The sequence below is a fragment of the Bubalus kerabau genome, chromosome 10 (genome assembly GCF_029407905.1).
Source record: "Bubalus kerabau isolate K-KA32 ecotype Philippines breed swamp buffalo chromosome 10, PCC_UOA_SB_1v2, whole genome shotgun sequence".
In the NCBI taxonomy this organism is placed as follows: domain Eukaryota; kingdom Metazoa; phylum Chordata; class Mammalia; order Artiodactyla; family Bovidae; genus Bubalus; species Bubalus kerabau.
This window is the reverse complement of record NC_073633.1, coordinates 26801227-26823673: the sequence shown is the minus strand read 5'-3', so window position 1 is coordinate 26823673 and position 22447 is coordinate 26801227. Positions and strand designations below refer to the sequence as shown.

Here is a 22447-nt window from a genome sequence, read left to right as displayed (position 1 = left end):
GTTCCTGTTCTGAAGCCAGGATGTCACCAAGGTTCTGATGAGAACAAGAGGCTTTTATCTCCCTGAAGGAGAGAGCTGCCAGCATGGCAGGCCCCGGTTTGCTGTGGGCAGCCGTGGTCTCCATCTATCTTGGTAAGGAAAGCATATGTATTTGCTTTTACTAACAGCCACTACGACTGGGAAGTACGAAGAAAAATTATTAACACAGGTATCTTGTTACTTCCTCATGGGTCCAAGCTACAGGGGGCAAGAAAGCTGATGAATTTTATTGAAGTTTAGATCAAGTAGAAGAAAGATGGGTGGCAATGGGGACCAGCTTGGACATCTGCCTGCTTTCTCTCTCCTGTGACACCCAGTGCGGACCTTTCTCTCCTCCTTCCCACAGGACCCAGTGTGGCCCAGACGGTCACTCAGCCTCAACCAGAAGAGTCTGTACAGGAGACAGGCACAGTGACCCTGGACTGTACATATAGCACCAGTGAGAGGGATTATTATTTGTTCTGGTACAAACAGCCTCCCAGTGGGGAGACGGTTTTCATTATTCACCAAAATGCTTACGAACAACAGAATGCAACCAACGATCGCTACTCTGTGAACTTCCAGAAAGAAGCCAAAGCCTTCAGTCTCAGGATCTCAGACTCCCAGCTGGAGGATGCTGCAATATATTTCTGTGCTTACAGTGGTGCACAGTGAGATGAGCAACGGAGAGAGGCCTACAGAAACCTCAGACCTCAGCATCTGTGCAGAGGTCGGGGGAAGTAGCTGGGGTAAGAGGAACAGAAAATCATTGACTTCTCCTTGAAATAATAGTTGTTCCTATCTAAATATAAGAAACACAGAGAGATGAATGTCTGTGACTTGTAGTCCTTAAGTAAATATAATAACATGTATAGTACTTTCCTGTTTTACGAGATGTCTTCATTCATGATATCATCTGTAACCCTCATAGCTTCATATGGTATATGTGATCAGTTCGATTTCTGAAGCATTTCTTCTGTCTAGCAAATCTTTATAATTTTCCTGGGAACTCGTACCTCCAAGAATCTTAATCTTTTCCAAGTTGTTCATAGGTGTTTGTCTTTTAACTGTCCTCCTTGACCAAAACTGAAACTCTTCAGAAAAAGATACCTATTTTAGTATACAAGAGTTGTGACAGTGTGGACATAACCAGGGACGGACCCCACTGGTCTCACCACAGACTTAACAGATAACCTAGGTTGATTTCACTGAACCTGCAGCTCTGACTGTCACCTAGGTCACTTTGAATTCCTGAGCTGATGGTCCAGCAGGCAAAGACAGGAATTACTAGGTGGAGGGGTTTTTGACCCTGATTATCATGGAGTACCAGGTTGTTGCAGCACAATGAAAACAAAAATGAATATGTCTGGAATGCAAGTGTTTCACATGGGGTATTTCCAGGCCCAGTAAAAACAGCAAATGGTCACTGTGGCAACAAGGTCTAAAAAGAACAAACTAAGAACAGAGGCCTCTCAGCAGTGAGGGTCTGGGCCACCACACCTGGTAAGAATTTGAGTTTGCTAAAGTTCTGTCTGATACACAGAAGTTTGGAGAGCATCGCAGAGGAGGGAGAAGATGAGTACCACTTAAAGGAGTGGGGCCTGAAGCTCAGGTCATACCACCTCGTGTGTCAAGTGTTTCAGATGCATTGCAGCCTGTCACAACCTTGAATACTCAGAGACACAGTGTAAATAACATGTGACAAGCACACATCTGTGTACTGTCAAAGCGAGCTCTGTAACAAATATCTCATGTGCCTTACTGTCACATCCAAATACCTAGGTCTGGTGTTATCAATAGCTGTGACAAATCTGTGGACACTGGGACTCATCTCAAGCTGATAACATGCAACATTAAGCATCCACTGTGTCTTAGTTTTACTTCATACCCCAGGGCCTTCTCTGACTCCTTGGGAGCTCATTCAGTCCATGGGCAAGCACAGCCTGAAACTAAAGGGGAATTACCACCCCTGCCAGCAGGCAGCAACCAGAAGGAAAAGGGATGGATGCACACACAGATTCTTGCCTTCCAACGATAATCCTGAGATGCATCTTGTATGTTTCTTGGAGATCCTGGCAGAATCAAGCCCCAGTACTGCACTATCTCCTTTCTCATTTCTGCTTCTTAAGATCACTTGCTAAATAAACTGCCTTCACCTGAATCCTTGCTTTAGGCTCCTTTTTTGGGGTTGTGAGGAGAAAAAATTAAAACAGAGGTGCTTTAAAATTTTGATAGAGAAAGAACGGAAGAAAGTTCAAGGTAAACTTTACTGGGCTGATTTCTAACAAGAGCAGGTGGGTACTTGAGTGATTATGTAACTGGAAAAATAGAAGTTGACACCTTATTTTTTCAAAAGATAGTGAAATAGATCGTATTTATGAAAATTCAGTCTCTGTAGATGTATGATCATATCCTTACTTATCAGGTCTCAAGTTTTACTAATATCATTATCCCTGTCCCTGAATCGGCTCATCCTCATTATTTAAACCTCATTCCTACTTCTTCTCAAAATATACCTCTATTCCAGTCCATCTATTCTCCTTACCAACCCATAAGCATCTCAGTCTCTTGATTTTCTTTTCTGGCTTTTCCACTCACCCAAATTTCCCTTTCATGTATATATCAGGCTGGTCAAATCATATTGGTCCCATAAGCACACCTCAAAACTTTATCTCCTCCAAGTTCTTCTCTAATAGTGAATCCTTGAATCCCTTCTCTCCAATGGTCACAGACTCCTTATAGAACAGATTTCTTGACTAAACCAAGTTCCTTCTATGTAGAGGAGTGAATCATCATAGGAATTGCCTCAGTAATTATTTCCATGACCTGAAGAGGGCACTGCTTGCACGGTTGACAACAGAGAATCAACGGCCCATCTGACACACCAGTTCCTGTTCTGAAGCCAGGATGTCACCAAGGTTCTGATGAGAACAAGAGGCTTTTATCTCCCTGAAGGAGAGAGCTGCCAGCATGGCAGGCCCCGGTTTGCTGTGGGCAGCCGTGGTCTCCATCTATCTTGGTAAGGAAAGCATATGTATTTGCTTTTACTAACAGCCACTACGACTGGGAAGTAGGAAGAAAAATTATTAACACGGGTATCTTGTTACTTCCTCATGGGTCCAAGCTACAGGGGGCAAGAAAGCTGACGAATTTTATTGAAGTTTAGATCAAGCAGAAGAAAGATGGGTGGCAATGGGAACCAGCTTGGACATCTGCCTGCTTTCTCTCTCCTGTGACACCCAGTGCGGACCTTTCTCTCCTCCTTCCCACAGGACCCAGTGTGGCCCAGACGGTCACTCAGCCTCAACCAGAAGAGTCTGTACAGGAGACAGGCACAGTGACCCTGGACTGTACATATAGCACCAGTGAGAGGGATTATTATTTGTTCTGGTACAAACAGCCTCCCAGAGGGGAGACGGTTTTCATTATTCACCAAAATGCTTATGAACAACAGAATGCAACCAACGATCGCTACTCTGTGAACTTCCAGAAAGAAGCCAAAGCCTTCAGTCTCAAGATCTCAGACTCCCAGCTGGAGGATGCTGCAATGTATTTCTGTGCTTACAGTGGTGCACGGTGAGATGAGCAACGGAGAGAGGCCTACAGAAACCTCAGACCTCAGCATCTGTGCAGAGGTCGGGGGAAGCAGTTGGGGTAAGAGGAACAGAAAATCATGGACTTCTGTAGAGGAAGAAAATATTATTCCATCTGCCTATAGCAAACACAGAAAGGATATCTATAAGATGAAGTTCTCAAAATAGTAATAAAAATAATGAAGGTACATAATGCTTTATAAAGTATTTACATTCATATGTATTTAACTTTCAAAACCCTGTTGTTATATAGGAGAGGTCAGATATTCTGTGTCACTACCATCCAGGGATTTTTATAGCTTTAACTAAAGCTGTATTCTCTATCTGCATGTTCCACGATCATATCCAAGTCAATATATCTGAAACCAAATGTTTCATACTCCCCACAAATCTTATTTGTTATTTTCCTCAGCTTTGATCAGGATTAAAACACACAATAGAAATCTTCTATTTCTGGGCTTAGAGAATTTCTTCAACACTTACCCCCCAGCCTGGGCTGTCTAATTTTGTGGTGTGTGTGTGCACCCACATCTAATTTCTTTATAATTACAAAACAGTGTGACAAACTACATCACATTTATCTCACTGTTTTCTGTTTCTGACTTCAACCTAATTCCACCCTCTTTTTCTCAAATTTCCTTAAAGCACAATTGGCCTGATCTAGAAGGTAAGGAAAGAGAACAAACATGTCCAAAGGGATTTCATGTGCTGCTAGTACTTGTCAGCAAATGCAAATTAATAATTTTTAAAAAACAAAAATGTTAATCTCTGGTTATGCTACCACTGCTTCTGGGAGAAGGTGAGCCGTTTAGAAGAACCAGGTCTAAAGGTGGAGCCAAGCAGCCGCCTTAGCCAGAGTCACCACCTAACATCCCCCAAGAAACCAGGGATGTCTGGACCTGGAAATGATTCCACCTTACTTATGTGAAAGGGAAAAAATAATAAAATAGAAAAAACAATGCCAATACTTCTTTGTATGTCCATAGATGGGAATACCAGACCACCTGATCTGCCTCTTGAGAAATTTGTATGCAGGTCAGGAAGCAACAGTTAGAACTGGACATGGAACAACAGACTGGTTCCAAATAGGAAAAGAAGTTCATCAAGGTTGTATATTGTCACCTTGTTTATTTAACTTTTATGCAGAGTACATCATGAGAAACGCTGGACTGGAAGAAACACAAGCTGGAATCAAGACTGCCGGGAGAAATATCAATAACCTCAGATATGCAGATGACACCACCCTTATGGCAGAAAGTGAAAAGGAACTCAAAAGCCTCTTGATGAAAGTGAAAGTGGAGAGTGAAAAAGTTGGCTTAAAGCTCAACATTCAGAAAATGAAGATCATGGCATCCGGTCCCACCACTTCATGGGAAATAGATGGGGAAACAGTGGAAACAGTGTCAGACTTTATTTTTCTGGGCTCCAAAATCACTACAGATGGTGACTGCAGCCATGAAATTAAAAGACGCTTACTCCTTGGAAGGAAAGTTATGACCAACCTAGATAGCATATTGAAAAGCAGAGACATTACTTTGGCAACAAAGGTTCGTCTAGTCAAGGCTATGGTTTTTCCTGTGGTCGTGTATGGATGTGAGAGTTGGACTGTGAAGAAGGCTGAGGGCCAAAGAATTGATGCTTTTGAACTGTGGTGTTGGAAAAGACTCTTGAGAGTCCCTTGGACTGCAAGGAGACCCAACCAGTCCATTCTGAAGGAGATCAGCCCTGGGATTTCTTTGGAAGGAATGATGTGAAAGCTGAAACTCCAGTACTTTGGCCACCTCATGTGAAGAGTTGATTCATTGGAAAAGACTCTGATGCTGGGAGGGATTAGGGGCAGGAGGAGAAGGGGACGACAGAGGATGAGATGGCTGGATGGCATCGCTGACTCGATGGACGTGAGTCTGAGTGAACTCCGGGAGTTGGTGATGGACAGGGAGGCCTGGCATGCTGCAATTCATGGGGTCACAAAGAGTCGGACACGACTGAGCAACTGATCTGATCTGATCTGATCTGAATCTGCCCTCCCCAGTACATAGCTATGAAGACCCCGCCTCCTGGAGCGTTTAATTCTATCTGCCCACTTTGAGTGAATGATAAAGTTGGAAAAGATATTCCATGACTGAAATAGTTAAGCCTAATGAGAGGGTTCCAGACCTCCAGAACGCTCCAGAGAGGGGTTTCCATGAAAAATCAGGGAAGACAAATCAGCCAAAGATTTTTTTTTTTTTTTTGCTTTCTTTTGAAGTCCTGATGGAAAAGGGAATCAACACTGACAGTACAAAAATTAGTGCTAAATGTTATAAATTGTGCTTTCTTTTTCTTTCTACTGTTCTAGATCAATGAGTCTAGGGCATGTAGCAATCACCTGGGAGTTAGAGACTACAGTCTTCACCCTCAAACCTTGAGAACAACCACAGTTACATTGTTACTATGGGAGTGTTCAGTTCAGTTCAGTTCAGTCACTCAGTCGTGTCTGACTCTTTGCTACCCCATGGACTGCAGCACACTAGGCATCCCTGCCCATCACCAACTCCAAAAGTTTATTCAAACTCATGTCCATTGATTCATGTCCATGGGAGTGTTTCACAACCACAAATTATGTTAAGATGGTAAAAAGTTTGATTAACCCCATTTCATTGAAGTTCATCTTTTCAAAGCAGAGTTGATTAAGATGGATGGAGGAGCCTGTGGGGTCGCACAGAGTCAGACACGACTGAAGCTACTAAGCGAGCAAGCAAGCAAAGCAAATAACTCTGTTTGGAATAATGAATGAATGGAAAAGTATGTTATATGCCCTCAGTTAATAGGATCTGGGAACAATGAATCTACTGGGGCACTACCCCTGCTAATGACACTTCACATGAACTTTAGGCAAAGCTAACTACTAGATACATGACTGACTTTCCCTGATTATACACTAAAAGCTTATTGCTTGTTAAAAATGGAAATACCATGCTCGTTGGCAACTAGCCATTTCCTAACGGCCCCTTACATGCTCACTTTCAACCCCTACCATTTTGGCTGTCTTGGGTCCTCTCCCAAACTTATTCATGACCCAGCAACTAAAGACAAAATGCTTGGCACAGCCAGCAATTAAACAGTGGAATAGCTTGGAGTCCTCACCAGGATTCTGTTCAACACTCTGACTTTCTCCCCACAACCTGTGTCCATTCTGATATCCATACCAAATAACAAACAGGTTATTAAATATTGGGTTATGAGTTTTTCATATCACCCCAGCCTAGAAGGAAATACAACATATACGATAGCATACTATAACAAATAGTCTACTAGGCAAGAGTGAGCTAATGCGGGCTAATGAAGAAATAAGTAAAAAATGTAAAATTTTTTTGTCATGCAGACATATTCATAAAATAAAAGTCTGATAGATATGCAGGTACCAGCTAATCTGATCCTTAATTTTGCCTCAGTTCACTTTTCTACCTACTGTCTGGGCAAGAATATCCTGACCCGCTTCTGTGCTGAACAGATTGTTCTGAATCCCAGTTTCTAATATGATGGGTGGAGGGGGTAGGTAGGGGATCTTCCCATCAGTTCAGTTCAATCTCTCAGTCATGTCTGACTCTTTGAGACCCCAAGGACTGCAGTACGCCAGGACTCCCTGTCCATCACCAACTCCCAGAGTTTACTGAAACTCATGTCCATTGAGTTGGTGATGCCATCCAATCATCTCATCCTTGGTCATCCCCTTCTCCTCCTGCCTTCAATCTTTCCCAGCATCACGGTCTTTTCAAATGAGTCAGTTCTTCACATCAGGTGGCCAAATATTGGAGTTTCAGCTTCAACATCAGTCTTTCCAATGAATATTCAGGACTGATCTCCTTTAGGATAGACTGGTTGGATCTCCTTGCAGTCCAAGGGACTCTCAAGTCTTCTCCAACACCACAGTTCAAAAGCATCAATTCTTCTGCACTCAGCTTTATAGTCCAACTCTCACATCCGTACATGACTACTGGAAAAACCATAGCTTGATTAGAGGGTCCTTTGTTGGCAAAGTAATGTCTCTGCTTTTTAATATGCTGTCTAGGTTGGTCATGACTTTTCTTCCAAGGAGTAAGCATCTTTTAATATCATGGCTGCAATCACCATCTGCAGGGATTTTGGAGCCCCCCAAAAATAGTCTCTCACTGCTTCCACTGTTTCCCCATCTATTTGCCATGAAGTGGTGGGACCAGATGCTATGATCTTAGTTCTCTGAATGTTGAGTTTTAAGCCAACATTTCACTCTCCTCTTTCACTTTCATCAAGAGGCTCTTTAGTTCTTCTTCGCTTTCTGCCATAAGAGTGGTGTCATCTGCATATCTGAGGTTATTGATATTTCTCCCAGCAATCTTGATTCCAGCCTGTGCTTCATCCAGCCCAGCGTTTCTCATGATGTACTCTGCATGTAAATTAAATAAGCAAGGTGACAATATACAGCCTTGACATACTCCTTTCCCTATTTGGAACCTGTCTGTTGTTCCATGTGCAGTTCTAACTGTTGCTTCCTGACCTGCATACAGATTTCTCAAGAGACAGTTGGGAGTATTAATTTGTTGGAGTGGCCCATGTAACTGAGGAAGCTTGTTTCCTCACTAGATCACCAGTTTATTATAAAAGTATACAATTCAGGAACAGCCAGGCAGAAGAGATGGGTAGGGCAAGATATGAAGAAAGGAGAGCTTTCAAGCTCATCTTCAGCACACCACTCTTCCTGATTCTCCACCTGGTCACCAACCCAGAGGCTCTCTGAACCCCAGCCTTAAGGGTTTTTATAGGGGCTTCATTGTTTATATATGACTGATTGAATCATTGTCCATTGGCAATAGATTCAACAGCTGCAACCCCTCTCTGGAGATCAGGGGAATGGGCCTACAAGTTGCAACCCTCTAATCACAAGGTTGGCTCCTCTGTCAACCAGCCACTGTCTTTAGGTGCTTTCTGAAAATCACCTCATTAACATAATATAAGATAACTTTAAGGCTCTTGCCACAAGAAATTCCAAGAGCTTTAGGTGCCAGAAATGGAATGAAGATCAGATATCCATTTCTTATCATAAACCAAAATATCACATGTGCTTAGGTTAGTATTTGCTTAAGAACATGGTCAGAATAGAACTTTTAGTGTTGAGACCACATTAGGATATTTTGATGCCTATTAATATGCTTTGCTAACACTGTTTGTCTGCTTTGGTTACTAACAAAACCGAGAGTATGGGGCTTTCATGTTCTTTCTCTCCTAACACAGCTCTTTGTCTCACTTCTCTTTAGAAGCTTCATTGTCTCTGCAACATCAGGAATGGGCACGTTCCACTGACTGCAGCAACGGAAGTCTACCCTTTGGCAGAAGGAAATTCCTGCTTAATGGGACGGCTAATGCAGATAACCTTTTCTAGAAGCTCAGAATTACACTGATCATTTCTCGCACAGAACATTTGAAATTTCAGAAAGGTGAGTGATGTCAGATCTAAAAATCTTTGGTTCTGTCTTACTTCATTTAGATTCAGATTTAAGGGGAAACATTGGAGAAGTCTCATGAATTTCAATGAGTGCTATTTTCCACCAATCTGTAGAAGATATAAATTTAAAGAATGGTTAAAGGATTAACCAAAACGGACATTGCCAATAATTCTGCACTGTCATCAAAGCATGTATGTTTGTAAGCCAATCAGCACTTTAGATGAGTGATAGAATTTAGAAAACTACAAAACCTTCACACATTTTTAAGATGACTTCTAAAATATTTTATAATTACTTTAAATGTTTAAGTAGCTCTAAAGGTTATAAATTCCACTGCAGTATAAATATTGACATTCTCAAATAAAACTCATATAATAGCTTATAAATATATGCAATTAAATCTTAATATCAAAGTAATCTGATATCCATTAACATCCAATTAAAACTCATGAACAAGATATCATGTTACTCCTTTCTTTTCTTAAAATCATATTTCCATTCAATTTTTCCTGCAGAATTTAATACATTTGGTCTTTAAAAGTCTTTTACTGATTACCAAAAATGTCTGCAAAACGTGTATGAAATTAAAATTATTTTTTAATTTTCCCTGATCATATTGCTCTAGTTGTTAAAAGTAATTTTTTTTTCTGGATTGAGTTGTAAATACAATTACTAGTAATACATACTTAATGAAAACAACCTAAATATGTTATAATTTTTAAACATTTTTTTAATGTAACAGCCAAAAAAGATTTTTGAAAGCACATTTCTTAATGAAATGACTGAGGTCAGATTTGATTGCTTTGATTAAATGCTTTCCTGACACCAACAAAAAGAAATACCCCTTTCCTTAATGCCCTAGTGGTTTTTCAACCTCAGAGCAGCACTGCAAAAATTCCATATAAAGTAAGAAGGACAGTTGTGAAATGAAAATTAGGAAATGAGAACCACAGTCATTTTTAGGAAAGGGTACATAGAGAAGTCAAGGATCTAGAAACTGATTCCCTTAAATACATATATCTTCCCTACTTTGAAGATCACTGCATGTGTGTATCTGCTGAGTCATCTCAGTCATGTTCGACTCTTTGCAACCCTATGAACCCACCAGGCTCTTCTGTCCATGGGATTCTCCAGGCAAGAATACTGGAGTGGGTTGCCAAGCCCTCTTCCAGGGGATCTTCTCGACCCAGGGATTAACCCACGTCTCTTATGTCTTCTGCACTGGCAGGTGGGTTCTTTAGCACTAACACCACCTTGGAAGCCTAACGTTAGATTTCTCTACATATTACTGATTCATTCTCAGCCAGTCTTCATTCCATAACGAGTTTTGAGGAAAGTAAGCAGGAAATTTGAAGGATAGAGTCTTCAGTTTCAGTAAGCTGATAAATTTCCTAAAACCTCTTTGACATTTCTGGTTTGGGGGAATGGCTACTGATGAATTAGAAAATTATAGGGACTGAACTCTTGTATGATACAAAGTCATTTGCATACAAGTCACTCATACCTGTATCTTTATCTTGGAAAAGGCAATTTTAAATGCCAGCATCATTCATTAGCAATACTGTAAAAGAAAAAGCTGTTCCAATCTTGGGGAAAAATATGACCATTGCTAGATCCTTTTTGCTCTATCATGCAAGAGCATTTTCTAGTAGACACTTATCTGACACTCTTGAAGAAGGTAACTAACTGTACAACAGTTGGTACTAGAATTTGGGGTTAGTTTTTCTTCTAGACCATAAACTTACAATACCTCTTCTATTTCCATGGGTTAACTTCCAACACACAGGAGTGTAAACCATATGAGCCTTTCCTCATAAATATTTATGGATTGGTAGGTAAATATGCTGTGATACCAGTGAAGAAAACCATCATCCCATCCAAGATATTTTCTTCACTATAATCAGGTATTATTTTAAAATGCAAATGCAATCATTTCAGGCTCTTGCTTAAATTAATCAGTGACTTCCCATTTCCCATGGGATAAAATTCAGAATTATCAAGACTCAAAAAGTCTTCTTTGCTCTGACTTACTTCTCTGGCCTCATCTCCCAACTCTCATCCTCACCCATATTGGACTATGAGCTTACTAGCTCCTGCCTGCCCTTCTAGGTCCTTTCTTCATCCTTCCACACCCTGTTCTGTGACCCAGGTGGCTAATCTGTAGGAACTGTATCAATGGGCTCTCTTGCCTCCTGACTTTTGGTTGGTTTAGCCTCAAGGGGGAGCACCTGCAGAGACCAGAAGAAAGGAGGTCAGGGTATATAGTGCCCCTAAAACATCTACTTCTGCTTTATTGACTATGCCAAAGCCTTTGACTGTGTGGATCACAACAAACTGCAGAAAATTCTTAAAGAGATGGGAATATCAGACCACCTGACCTATCTCCTGAGAAATCTGTATGCAGGTCAAAAAGCAACAGTTAGAACTGGACATGGAACAACAGACAGGTTCCAAATCAGGAAAGGGGTACGTCAAGGAGTACACTGTATATTGTCACCCTGCTTATTTAACTTATATGCAGAGTACATCATGAGAAACGCTGGGCTGGATGAAGCACAAGCTGGAATCAAGATTGCTGGGAGAAATCTCAATAACCTCAGATATGCAGATGACACCACTCTTAAGGCAGAAAGCGAAGAAGAACTAAAGAGCCTCTTGATGAAAGTGAAAGAGGAGAGTGAAAAAGTTGGCTTAAAACTCACCATTCAGAAAACTAAGATCAAGGCATCTGGTCCCACCACTTCATGGCAAATAGATGGGAAAACAATGGAAACAGAGAGAGACTTTATTTTGGGGGCTCCAAAATCACTGCAGATGGTGACTACAGCCATGAAATTAAAAGATGTTTGCTCCTGGGAAGAAAAGTTATGACCAACCTAGACAACATATTAAAAATAAGAGACATTACTTTGCCAACAAAGGACCACCTAGTCAAAGCTATGGTTTTTCCAGTAGTCATGTATGGATATGAGAGTTGGACTATAAAGAAAACTGAGCACCGAAGAATTGATGCTTTTGAACTTTTTGAAGAATTGATGCTTTTGGTGTTGGAGAAGACTCTTGAGAGTCCCTTGGACTGCAAGGAGATCCAATCAGTCCATCCTAAAGGAAATCAGTCCTGAATATTCATTGGAAAGCCTGATGTTGAAGCTGAAGCTCCAATACTTTGGATACAAAGAGCTCCAAATACCTGATGCTCCAATACCTGATGCAAAGAGCCAACTCATTGGAAAAGGCCCTGATGCTGGGAAAGATTGAAGGCAGGAGGGGAAGGGGACGACCAAGGAAGAGATGCTTGGATGGCATCACTGACTCAATGGACATGAGTTTGAATAAACTCTGGGAGTTGGTGATGGACAGGGAAGCCCGGCGTGCTGTAGTCCATGGGGTCGCAGAGTCAGACATAACTGAATGACTGAACTGAACTGATACAGTGCCCCAGCTTCCTACCTCTGAGACTGACATAGGCTGACATTGAACCTCTATCACAAGGTCAGCTCTTTAAGACAGCCTCTCCAAAGAGCCTCTCTATCCCCAGGCTCCAGTAATCACTCTGTCCCTTCCATTTAAGACCCAGAGTGATGCTAGAGCCAAAATAGCACTATCCCTTAGGTGTTCCCTACTCCCTGCTTATACTTCTATAACTAGTGTCTCATTAAAGTCTCCTCTAATTAGGCAAATTTTGTTTGAGTTTTCTGCTAGAATCCTGATTGATGCTTTCAGATTCTAAAATGTGCTTATTTTTTACTTTAACATTACTTTTTCAGGGAGGGTTTTCCTAACCTCCTTGATTCAGTATAACTGCCTGTTAAACTCTTACAGTGCCCAGTACTCTCCCATCACAACATCCTCCACACTTGGTGGCAATTGTTGAATGAGTGTTAATGTCCCTTTCTCAAACAGGCTGTGTCTTCCACAACATTACAGACTGAATTTTTGTCTTCTCATTGCTATAGCCTAAGGGATCAACCTGGAATCTGGAACACAATGGATTCTCAGTAGTTATTTGTTCAATTCATAAGAGGATGAGTGAATGAGCTTGTTCTTATTCCAAAACTGTATTGCATCAGAAAAATATAAAGCAAAATTTATGGGAAATATATGAATAATTTTTAAAGATATTAATTATAAGATACTTTAATAACCACTTCTCAGAGAAAGAGCCAGAGATGAAAACTAACTTTGCAGCCCATAAGCATATATATACATATATATAAACATTTACCAGAACATGAGCATGTATCATGACTCAAAGAAGCTATAGGAAAGATGTATAAAAGCCACATTCTCTGAATACTATACAATAAAGCTGGAAATTAATTATTTAAAAAATAAATAATTTAAATAAATTATAAAATAATTTAAATAAATATTAAATATAAAATTTAAATAAATGATAAATTAATAATTAAAAATAGTAAATAAGTTGAAGGAAATTAACCACTTATGATATTCTAAATAATTTCCAGGTCAAAGAACTAAAAGTTAAAATTGCAGATCATTAAAAATTTACTCTAATGACAGTACTACATATAAAAATCTATGGATTTGTTCAAAGAACTACTCATAAGAAATGCATAGCCTTAAAAACATTTATTAATGAAGAGTTAAATAAAGAAGCTAAATTTTGCTTTCAAGAAATAAAAAATAATAATAATGAGCAAAATAAACTAACATAAAGAAGTGGAAAGTCTAATAATAAAAGTAGGAATTTATTTAAAAGCAAAACAAAAATTAAAATTTATAAGTAAAGAGTTCTAGAAAATACATTAAGAAAAAAGAAAGAATCATTTTGATATTTGACAAAACTAATACAATTTTGTAAAGTTTAAAAATAAAATTAAAAAAATAAATAAAAAGAAAAAAGAAAGAAAACACAAATGCACAACATCAAGAATGAAAAAAGTAATAAGAAAAATAACACAAATACATATCAAAAATGAGAATGGTGATATTATTAACAACTTCTAAGGAAGGAATTTTTTAAGCATCAGTTAATACTTGTGTAAATAGATCCTGATGAAATGGATGATTTTTAGAAATACACAATCTTTTCACTTGAACTTCTAAAGTTTGCAAAAATTTGTATTATTTTATAATTCCATAGTCTGCATCAAATCATAAGGGAAAAAAATCCTGAATTCTGCCTCTTCTATTTCCCTCATATATCCAGCACATAAATACCAAGAACCAAGTCTCAACTCTTCTGTATTTCCATCTTTTAAAAAAAAACTATTTTTATTCCTACTAGTGTGGGATGAATTGTGTCACCCCAAAATTCATACGTGGAAACCTAAACCCCTAGTGCCTTAGAACGTGACTACATTTTAAGATAGGGCCTTTAAAACAGTGATTAAGTTAAAATGAGGTCATTAGGGTGGGCCTTAATCCAATCTGACCAGTGTCCTTATAAAAAGAGGTGATGAGGGAAAAAAAAAAAAACAAAAGAGGTGATTAGACACAGACACTGGGATGCTCAAATACAGAGGAAGACCGTCTGAGAACACGAGAAGGTAGGCATCCACAAGCCAAGGAAAGAGGCTTGAGTCAAAATCAACCTGCTGACACCTTGGTCTTGGACTTCCGGCCTCCAGAACTGTGAGATATACATTCCTGCTGTGTCAACCACCCAGTCTGTGTTACAGACACCCTACGTTTACTTTTAACAAGCAAATACAGAGACCAGGTGCCAATCACTGTGCTAGACACTGGGAAATCAAGACAGATTAAGAAAAGAAGTCCCTGTTTTCAGAGGGCTCACACTCTAGTAGGATAAACGTATATGCACATGCATGTGTTAGTCGCTTATTCATGTCCAGCTCTTTGCAACCCCATGGACACCAGCCCACCAGGTTCCTCAGTCCATGAGATTCTCTGGGCAAGAAAACTGGAGTAGGTTGCCAGTGGATTGCCAGTTCCTTTTCCAGTGGACCCTCCAGACCCAGGGATTGAACCCAGGTCTCCCACACTGCAGGCAGATTCTGTACATCTGAGCCACCAGAAAGCCTAAACATATGTGCACACTGACAATAATTCTAACACCAACTTTGACACTCCTGAATGACTCAGAGGTGGATGCCTGACCCAGTTGAGCCAATCGTACCATCTATACCCCACTGCAGTCATAAATTGACCCCTGGAGGAAAACCTAATTCAGACTAAGGTGAGAAAATCCCAGAATGTTTACATTTGGGATGGGAAAGACGAATTCGTCTTTGGTGGCCATGCCATGAAATGAACTTCGGCTAGAAACTGTTTGCATCCAGGTCTTCTGATTTGTGGTCTAAGTGAATAAACCTTATGTACAGAGAGAGGTGGAATAAAAGGAAAATCCTTGAAAGATTCGGTTTTCTGGCACCCTGGATACCTGAGGCCCATAGACATACATATATATATATTCTGTACTGCCTAGGTTATAGGAGCCAATGTATACATACATACATGCATGCATTCTGTACTGCCTAGGTTACAAGAGCCAATGCATTTCTCTTCTTGACTAAGCTTACTTCAATTATATTTCTGTCATATGACAAATGTCCTGACTAATTAAATGAGGTTTTTAAGGATTAATTTGCTTAAAAACTTTTGGAAACACCTTGTTGGCTTACAAAAAGCAAATTCTATGGCTTACTCTCAATTTCACAGCTTATTCTCTCAGTAATTTCTCCAAATATCCTGAAGGGGGCACTCCTTACATTCAAAAAGGAAAAGAAAAGAAACCCACCCTTTTGTCCAACATTAAAAAAAAAAAAAAAAAAATGGAGGAACTTAGTGAATTGCATGAGGTAATTCTAATTGGTTGGAACATCTGTTGAAATGGTGTTTCTGTAGATAAAGAAAAAGTTAACATGTTTGAGGACCCCTAATCAGCTTTCAAGGCACCTTAATCTGAATCTTCAGTGAAGTGGACAAGAAAAAAGAAAACATGAAAAAGCTACTAGCAGCAATTCTGTGGCTTCAACTAGGCTGTGAGTTGAAGGTTTATTGGAAAGAGAACCATGGGGGTCAAGGAATTGTCATAAAGTGTTCAGAAGTGGAGATAAGATTCAGTGTGACCCATCTGTGGTTCCCTGGGTAGGAACTGGATTATAGGAATAGCTAGTGAACTCCTTCTAAAATGTTCTCTCTGAACAAGGTTAAATGCAGAGCTGAAAGTGGAGCAAAGCCCTCCATCCCTGATCATCCGGGAGGGGCAAACTGGTATCAACTGCGATCATTCAGTCACTACCTCGGACACATTCCTCTGGTACAGACAGGATCAGGGGAAGAGCCTGGAATCTCTGTTTTTATTGATGTCAAATAGAGCAGTGAGGAAGAAGGGAGGATTAACAGCCTCCTTTGATACCAAAGCCCGTGGCAGCCCCCTGCATATCACAGCCTCCCTTCCTGGCCTCTCTGCCACATACTTCTGTGCCGTGGACGCACAGTGTCCCCCTGATGCTTCCAGTCTGTACCCAAACCTGCAGCGGTGGCTCCAGCCCACACCCCTGTTGCAGGGACCGCAGTTCTGAGGATTCCTTCACTGTCTCTGGCTCTCTGCCTGAAAGAAAATTTCTGAGTTGAATGAGAAAAAAATGGTGTTTTAACTTTGATTTTCTTTATTGTGGAAGTTTTTTTAGAAGGAAGGAGGATTGTGAGGCAGGCAGAATGGGGAACAACCTAAACATGTCTTTTCCAAGAATATGAAGCCTCATCTTTTATTGCCTCATAGTCAAAACCCATGAGTCTTGCATTACAGAGTAATTTTACACTTAGTGCAACTGTCACAAATAATTCCTGCGAAATATGGAACCATTGTTTGTTTTGATATGCAAAGATAACATATAGCCATGGAGGGGAAAGGAGAATAAAAGCTTTATAATATAATATTCTATGAGAGGCTCCCACATTGACTGCAGTAGACAGGCAATACCTATGTGATCTATAGATCGAGTCTTTGCAACATGTGGAGAGATTTTTATTGTAAGACCTTAAAAGAAAATTAAAAGACTAATTTGAAAAGCCTGAACCCACAATATTTCATGACAACAACATACATATACCTGATCTACAAACCCAGGATACATACAAATACTGTTATGTCTCTTTTATTTTTCCAACTAATGGTTAGAGTGACTACCTGCCAGATAAGCAGGAAGTTCATTCTCTCTTTTGAGGCCTTCCCCACGCCGGCTCCTGACCTGTCTAAGAACCCGAGAGACTTGGGCAGTTTGGAAGAGGTTAGTGCAGCTTCCACACACCGTCAGAGGTCCTCCCAGTTGACTCTTGCCTTGTTTTTTGTTGATGTCCAGTCTCCCCCAAGATCTGTGTAGGATTGCTGGACCACTGCTGATCCAGGCCCTGAAGAGTGACCCCACTCCAAGTCAGCTGGTCAAGGGTGCCTCAAACCTGGGTTCCCAAGGTGTTAGACTCTGTGCCATCTTTTTTGTAGATGCACAACCATCATTGGAGCCCCAGAAAATCAAAGGGTGCTGGGTTCAGAGTGGTTCTGGCATTTATATTGTGAGTCCACACAACATTGCTTTTTTCCATTTTCTGGGACCCATACCTAACAGATAATATCTTTTTTGTTTTGTATGTCTTAGACCCAAGGACCTGATTATGCTCACTTTCTCTAGAGTGACAGTAGGGTTATGGATCCTCTTAAGGAAAAACTCTCTAAATAACCCCTAAACATCCTGCAACCTCTCTATAATCAAAGTTGCCTTTGGTAACCCAAAGGGTGATTTATCTTACAGATGAGTCTGTCCAAGGTGACCTAAGCCAGTTTTTTAAGAGAGGCCACCCATGATTCTACATTGTCAAACTTCCTTTACTAAAGGATGCTTGCCTCATTGAATATGAGTAGTTTTCTGGGATTTTCTTGCTGAATAATAGAACTAATCCAAACATTATCATTCATAAGCACCCTGCTGCATGCTTTTTTGAATCAATTTAATAAAACAAAGCAAAGTTACATATTAAGTTCTAAGCTCCTGGCTAAGTCATTAGCGAAAAGACTTAGTTTAATGGCAAGGAAAATAGTATCTAGTCTGATACAACCTGCTGCACCTCTATGTGTCCTGTAATATTCTTGTCCCAGAACAGTTTGCAATGGGAGTCACTCCCTGGTTCAAAGACCTTTATTAAAACTCCAGAATGTTTCTGGTATTTGTTTAAACACTTTCCGAAAGTTGGTATTCATAATACCAATTCTTTATTATTTTAGAGGCTTTACTTCCCTCTAACTATTCTGCAAAAAGTCCATGCCCGTGTTTCTTACAACCCAGGAACAGTGGCTCTGTTCCACAACCCTGCTCCTTCCTCTGCCAGGGGGAGTATGTGTCCTGAGTGTGGTGGTTTGTTCTGTTCCTCTCTTCTCCATGTGGTAGTGCTGATTAGTCGGCAGGGTTAGTTATTAGTTGAAATCCAAATTCAGATCAGATCCCTCCATAATGCACAATTATATACCCCAAGACATGTCCGTGAACATCTTCACAGGCCATGAAAAGTCAGGGATTTTTATTTCTTGGTCTTTGTATGTGCAAGAGTGTTGGTACCTATAGCCTGCAATCCATTTTCTTCATCACTCAGGAATGTCTAAGGACCAATATATGGCTACAAATAATACAAATGTAGATTTTTTTCTATTGTACATTTAATTTGAAATTACAGTCCTTGGATAAATATTTTAAGGTGGAGTTCCAACATAGCAGGGCTACTTATTCCAAAGGCTTCAGTATTATCACCTTTCTGTTCTTTCCTTATATTTTCTCATTTGAACTTCACAGCAAAAGAATATGATTTTTTGTGTGTGAATTAGAGGCCCCACTTAGTTAACAGGCACAGAGTGGTAGAACCAGCTTTTGACTAGGTGAATAGGAGAAAATATACTACAAGAGAAGGAACTTTTGACTAAAAATTCCCTATCATCCCAAATTCATAAGCATGGGAGCTTCATCAATGATACATTGACTTCAACTATGTTAGGAGTTGCAGAGATATAGCTCAAGTATCATAAAAACAGAAAGTCAAAAATTGATGTCTAAATAATTGTCTCACACATTTTATAGAGGTTTTCAGATCAAGAATTAACACACAACAGGAAATGGAAAGAGCATTGTTATCTGCCAAAATTACTCAGGCAGCATTTTAAGCAAACTTTCATAAAATAAAGTCAGGAGAGAACCCTAACAGCTAATTTGGTAATTTTTAAAGGAAATAATTGAATAAGCACCATAATGAAGCTTCTCTTATTATAGCAAATCAGATCTTTAGTAAATTTCCCTCATTTAAATTTTTTAGGAGAAAGGAAACTAGAAGGCACCAAAGAGCTCTAAGAATGGGGTGTCTCACCTCAGACCAGCTGCACTGAGGAGGACAGAGGTCTACACAAGCCCCAGCAATAACTCTTCGAATATGGATTGATTGTTTTCTTCTCCACTGTTTTCACTTCTATAGCATGGGGTCAGTAACTGAGCAGCTTTCTCCAGGAAGGATTTGGAAAAAATAAGATGCTCACTGAAGCTACCAGTCAACAAAATTGACTAAAAAAATCTATTCAAATCTGGCTGTCTCTTTTCCACTCAATCATTAGTAATCGTAACCCAGCTTCCCTTTGACATCCTTTCACACAGTCTCGAGTTCCCTACTACATAAGCACAGTTCCTAAAGAAGAATCTCAGAAAAGTTTAATCTTTGTAGAGTCCCTGGATTTACCACAAGACTTCTTGCCAGTCAGAAAAATATAATATTTTTTCTATATTCTCCACCAACTCTTTCTTCCCCTTCCTCCATTTTTGTTTGTATTTTGCTAAACAGTGAATTCAACTTTGTCCTTTTCAGGCTAGATCAGAACAAATTTCACTATCAGGAAAATCATCTTATAAGAAATATCCATGCATAAACAACAAAGGCCTACTGCATAGTAGAGAACTGTATTCAAAATCCTATGACTAACCATAATGGAAAAGAATATGAAAAAGTGTATTTTATATATATATATATATATATATATATATATATATAATTGAATCACTTTTCTGTGCAATAGAAATTAACACAACATTGTAAATCAACTATGCTTCAATAAATTAAAAAAAAGAAATATCCAAATTGAGCTTTATATGAAAATAATTGAAAACAGTTTTCCTGTTTTACCAGTGCAATGGACAAGCCCTAATCAGTACCCTCAGATACCAGATTCACCAGGTTTTCTTCCCAAATCTCTAGACAAATAATCATCTTGATTCGAGGGGGCCATCAAGTGAATCTATTCCAGAAATTATAATATGTGTAAAAACTGACCTTAACGTTTCAACATTCACACCCTCCTAGGTAACAGCGCACTTTTTTTTTAAATCTGTTTCTCCAAATTGTCCCAATCTTCACAGCATCATCAGCTTCCACAGGGATTTGCTGGCAGGTTAAAAAGGTCAGCATCAGCAGTGTACAGACCAAAGTTCCTGATACCACTCAGAACCTACACAGCACTGGCTAATAACTATAATAACAGACAAAATAAAACTTGACATGAAAACCGGACTTAGTTCCACCTTCCTTTAACTCAAGCAGAGGCTCTACTCTTACTGATTAAGCTGGAAGAACTTTGACCGTGTATTTATAAATATTCATGATGTATCCTGAATGTTTATTTCCTCAAACTGTTACCAAAGCAAGTTTATTGTTAATGACTGTTTGTCAGGACATACTTATTTTTCATTCATGAGCTTGATTTCTGCATCAGACAGATATCAGATTTCCTACGACCTTTCTGTAGCATTTAACACCACGTTGCCACATATTGATTGAAAACAGTTTCACAAGGAAACCATTCATGACAGGAAAAAAGTCATTTTTCAACAGAATTTATTGAAAGAACAAATATCCACTTGAGTCTCCATCTCTCTTTCTTAGAATAAAGGACTCTGATTCTGAAGATGAACTTTTGTATGTTCTTAAAGTCAAGTGCATAAGTAAACTCCAAGACAGGTGAATAAGACTCAGACTTCAAAGAAATGCATTAATTTGAAATTTAAAACATAAAAACCAAGTTCCTCTTGCTTCCCTTACTGACCCCTTCCCAACTTACAAACACATAGATTTTCATTTCTTTTTCAAGAATCACTTTGAGAATGTATCATTATACATTATCCTAAAAGCAATAGCCCAGGTGTTCAAAACTGAGCCAGTTGGTTTTAAGAATGTCATGGTGTAATCAGAAAATATTGGATGTGACCATATCCACCACATAAAACAAGTATGTTCCCTCTGGTGGGACCTCCATGATGGTTTCTGGTGATGGTAATTCCCAGTGTCCAGCAGTTATCCCCCATAACCAGAGCTTCTTCTAACAAGTTCCAGAAAATGCTCAGAGCTTCACACTGATTAGATGCATCAGTTACCAATCCCACTTGTTGTAAGGATTAGGAAAGGGGAAACTTTTCTCAGTTGTGCTATTTATGTCCACAAAAAGCATTTAAGGCTAGTAATTCTCCTCTGAATATACTTTTAACTCTGTCCCATAGGTTTTGGTGTGAACTATTCCTTTTCTTTGCTTTTGGCATCCTTGGTTACTTTTTCTTTAAATTTTGTCTCTCCTTATGATTTATCTGGAAATTCATTTTTTCATCTCAAAAGATTTTACATTTTTCGTTTTTATATTTTTATGTTAATTGGGTTATGATCAGAGAATATCCCTATAAAGCTCTAATTTTCAAAAAAGTTTAAGGTTTACTTTGGGACCACACATAATCACAACTAACTTTATTTGAAGGCTATGAATTCATATTTGTGTGTGCATCTAAGTACTCAACTTTTTCGGTACTATTAAATTCTGTTATCTTTGTTTTGTTTTCTATAAATTCTGTCATATTCTGAAAAAGGACAGTTGAAATCCCCCACTTATCAAAATTCTTCTTGCAATGGCTCGTTTCATTTATTTAGCTTCGTTTTTGGTGGGTATGATTTATCTCTCCATAAAGTCTGTCTTTTTAGCATAATGTCCTGAAAACCATTTGTTTCTTCTTCTTCCTCTGTGATGCACTTTTCTCCTCAAAATCCATTCTGCTCTCTTTTCCTCCTTTACTTTGCCTCAAAATAAAGTCTGTGTTGTCCAAACTTTCCTGTAGCTAGGTATGGCCATGAACTATGTTCTGGTCAAAGAAATGTAACTATAAGTGTCATGTGGTAGCTTCTAGGTATTTCTCTAAGACTCAGCATGCAAGCTCCAGGTCTACCAGCTCTCTTGAATCACAATTCCTTTCTCATAGGAATTGTTGATTTTTTGAGATTCAACCATATCCTTCACTTGGTCCATTTACCATGTACCTTCCTTAATGAGATCCCCTTGGCTGGCCCAACAGTTCTCAATTCCCAGCAACTTTCCATGAACCT

The 22447-nt window shown here is 39.3% G+C and overlaps 1 protein-coding gene and 1 gene segment (V, D, J or C); both read left to right on the top strand.

Moving 5' to 3' along the window:
* The first annotated feature begins 83 nt into the window (after positions 1–83).
* LOC129620744 (T cell receptor alpha variable 38-2/delta variable 8-like) lies at positions 84–693 on the top strand. The segment is given in 2 exon segments: positions 84–132; positions 386–693. Coding segments are annotated over 2 exon segments (357 nt in total).
* A 2295-nt stretch (positions 694–2988) lies between these two features.
* The window catches only part of LOC129621090 (T cell receptor alpha chain MC.7.G5-like), a 378238-nt gene continuing 358779 nt past the window's right edge, over positions 2989–22447 (top strand). Inside the window, exons 1-3 of the mRNA XM_055537116.1 lie at positions 2989–3037; positions 3291–3587; positions 10302–10305. Coding sequence (XP_055393091.1) covers positions 2989–3037; positions 3291–3587; positions 10302–10305 — 350 coding nt within the window. The remainder of the gene's footprint in view (positions 3038–3290; positions 3588–10301; positions 10306–22447) is intronic.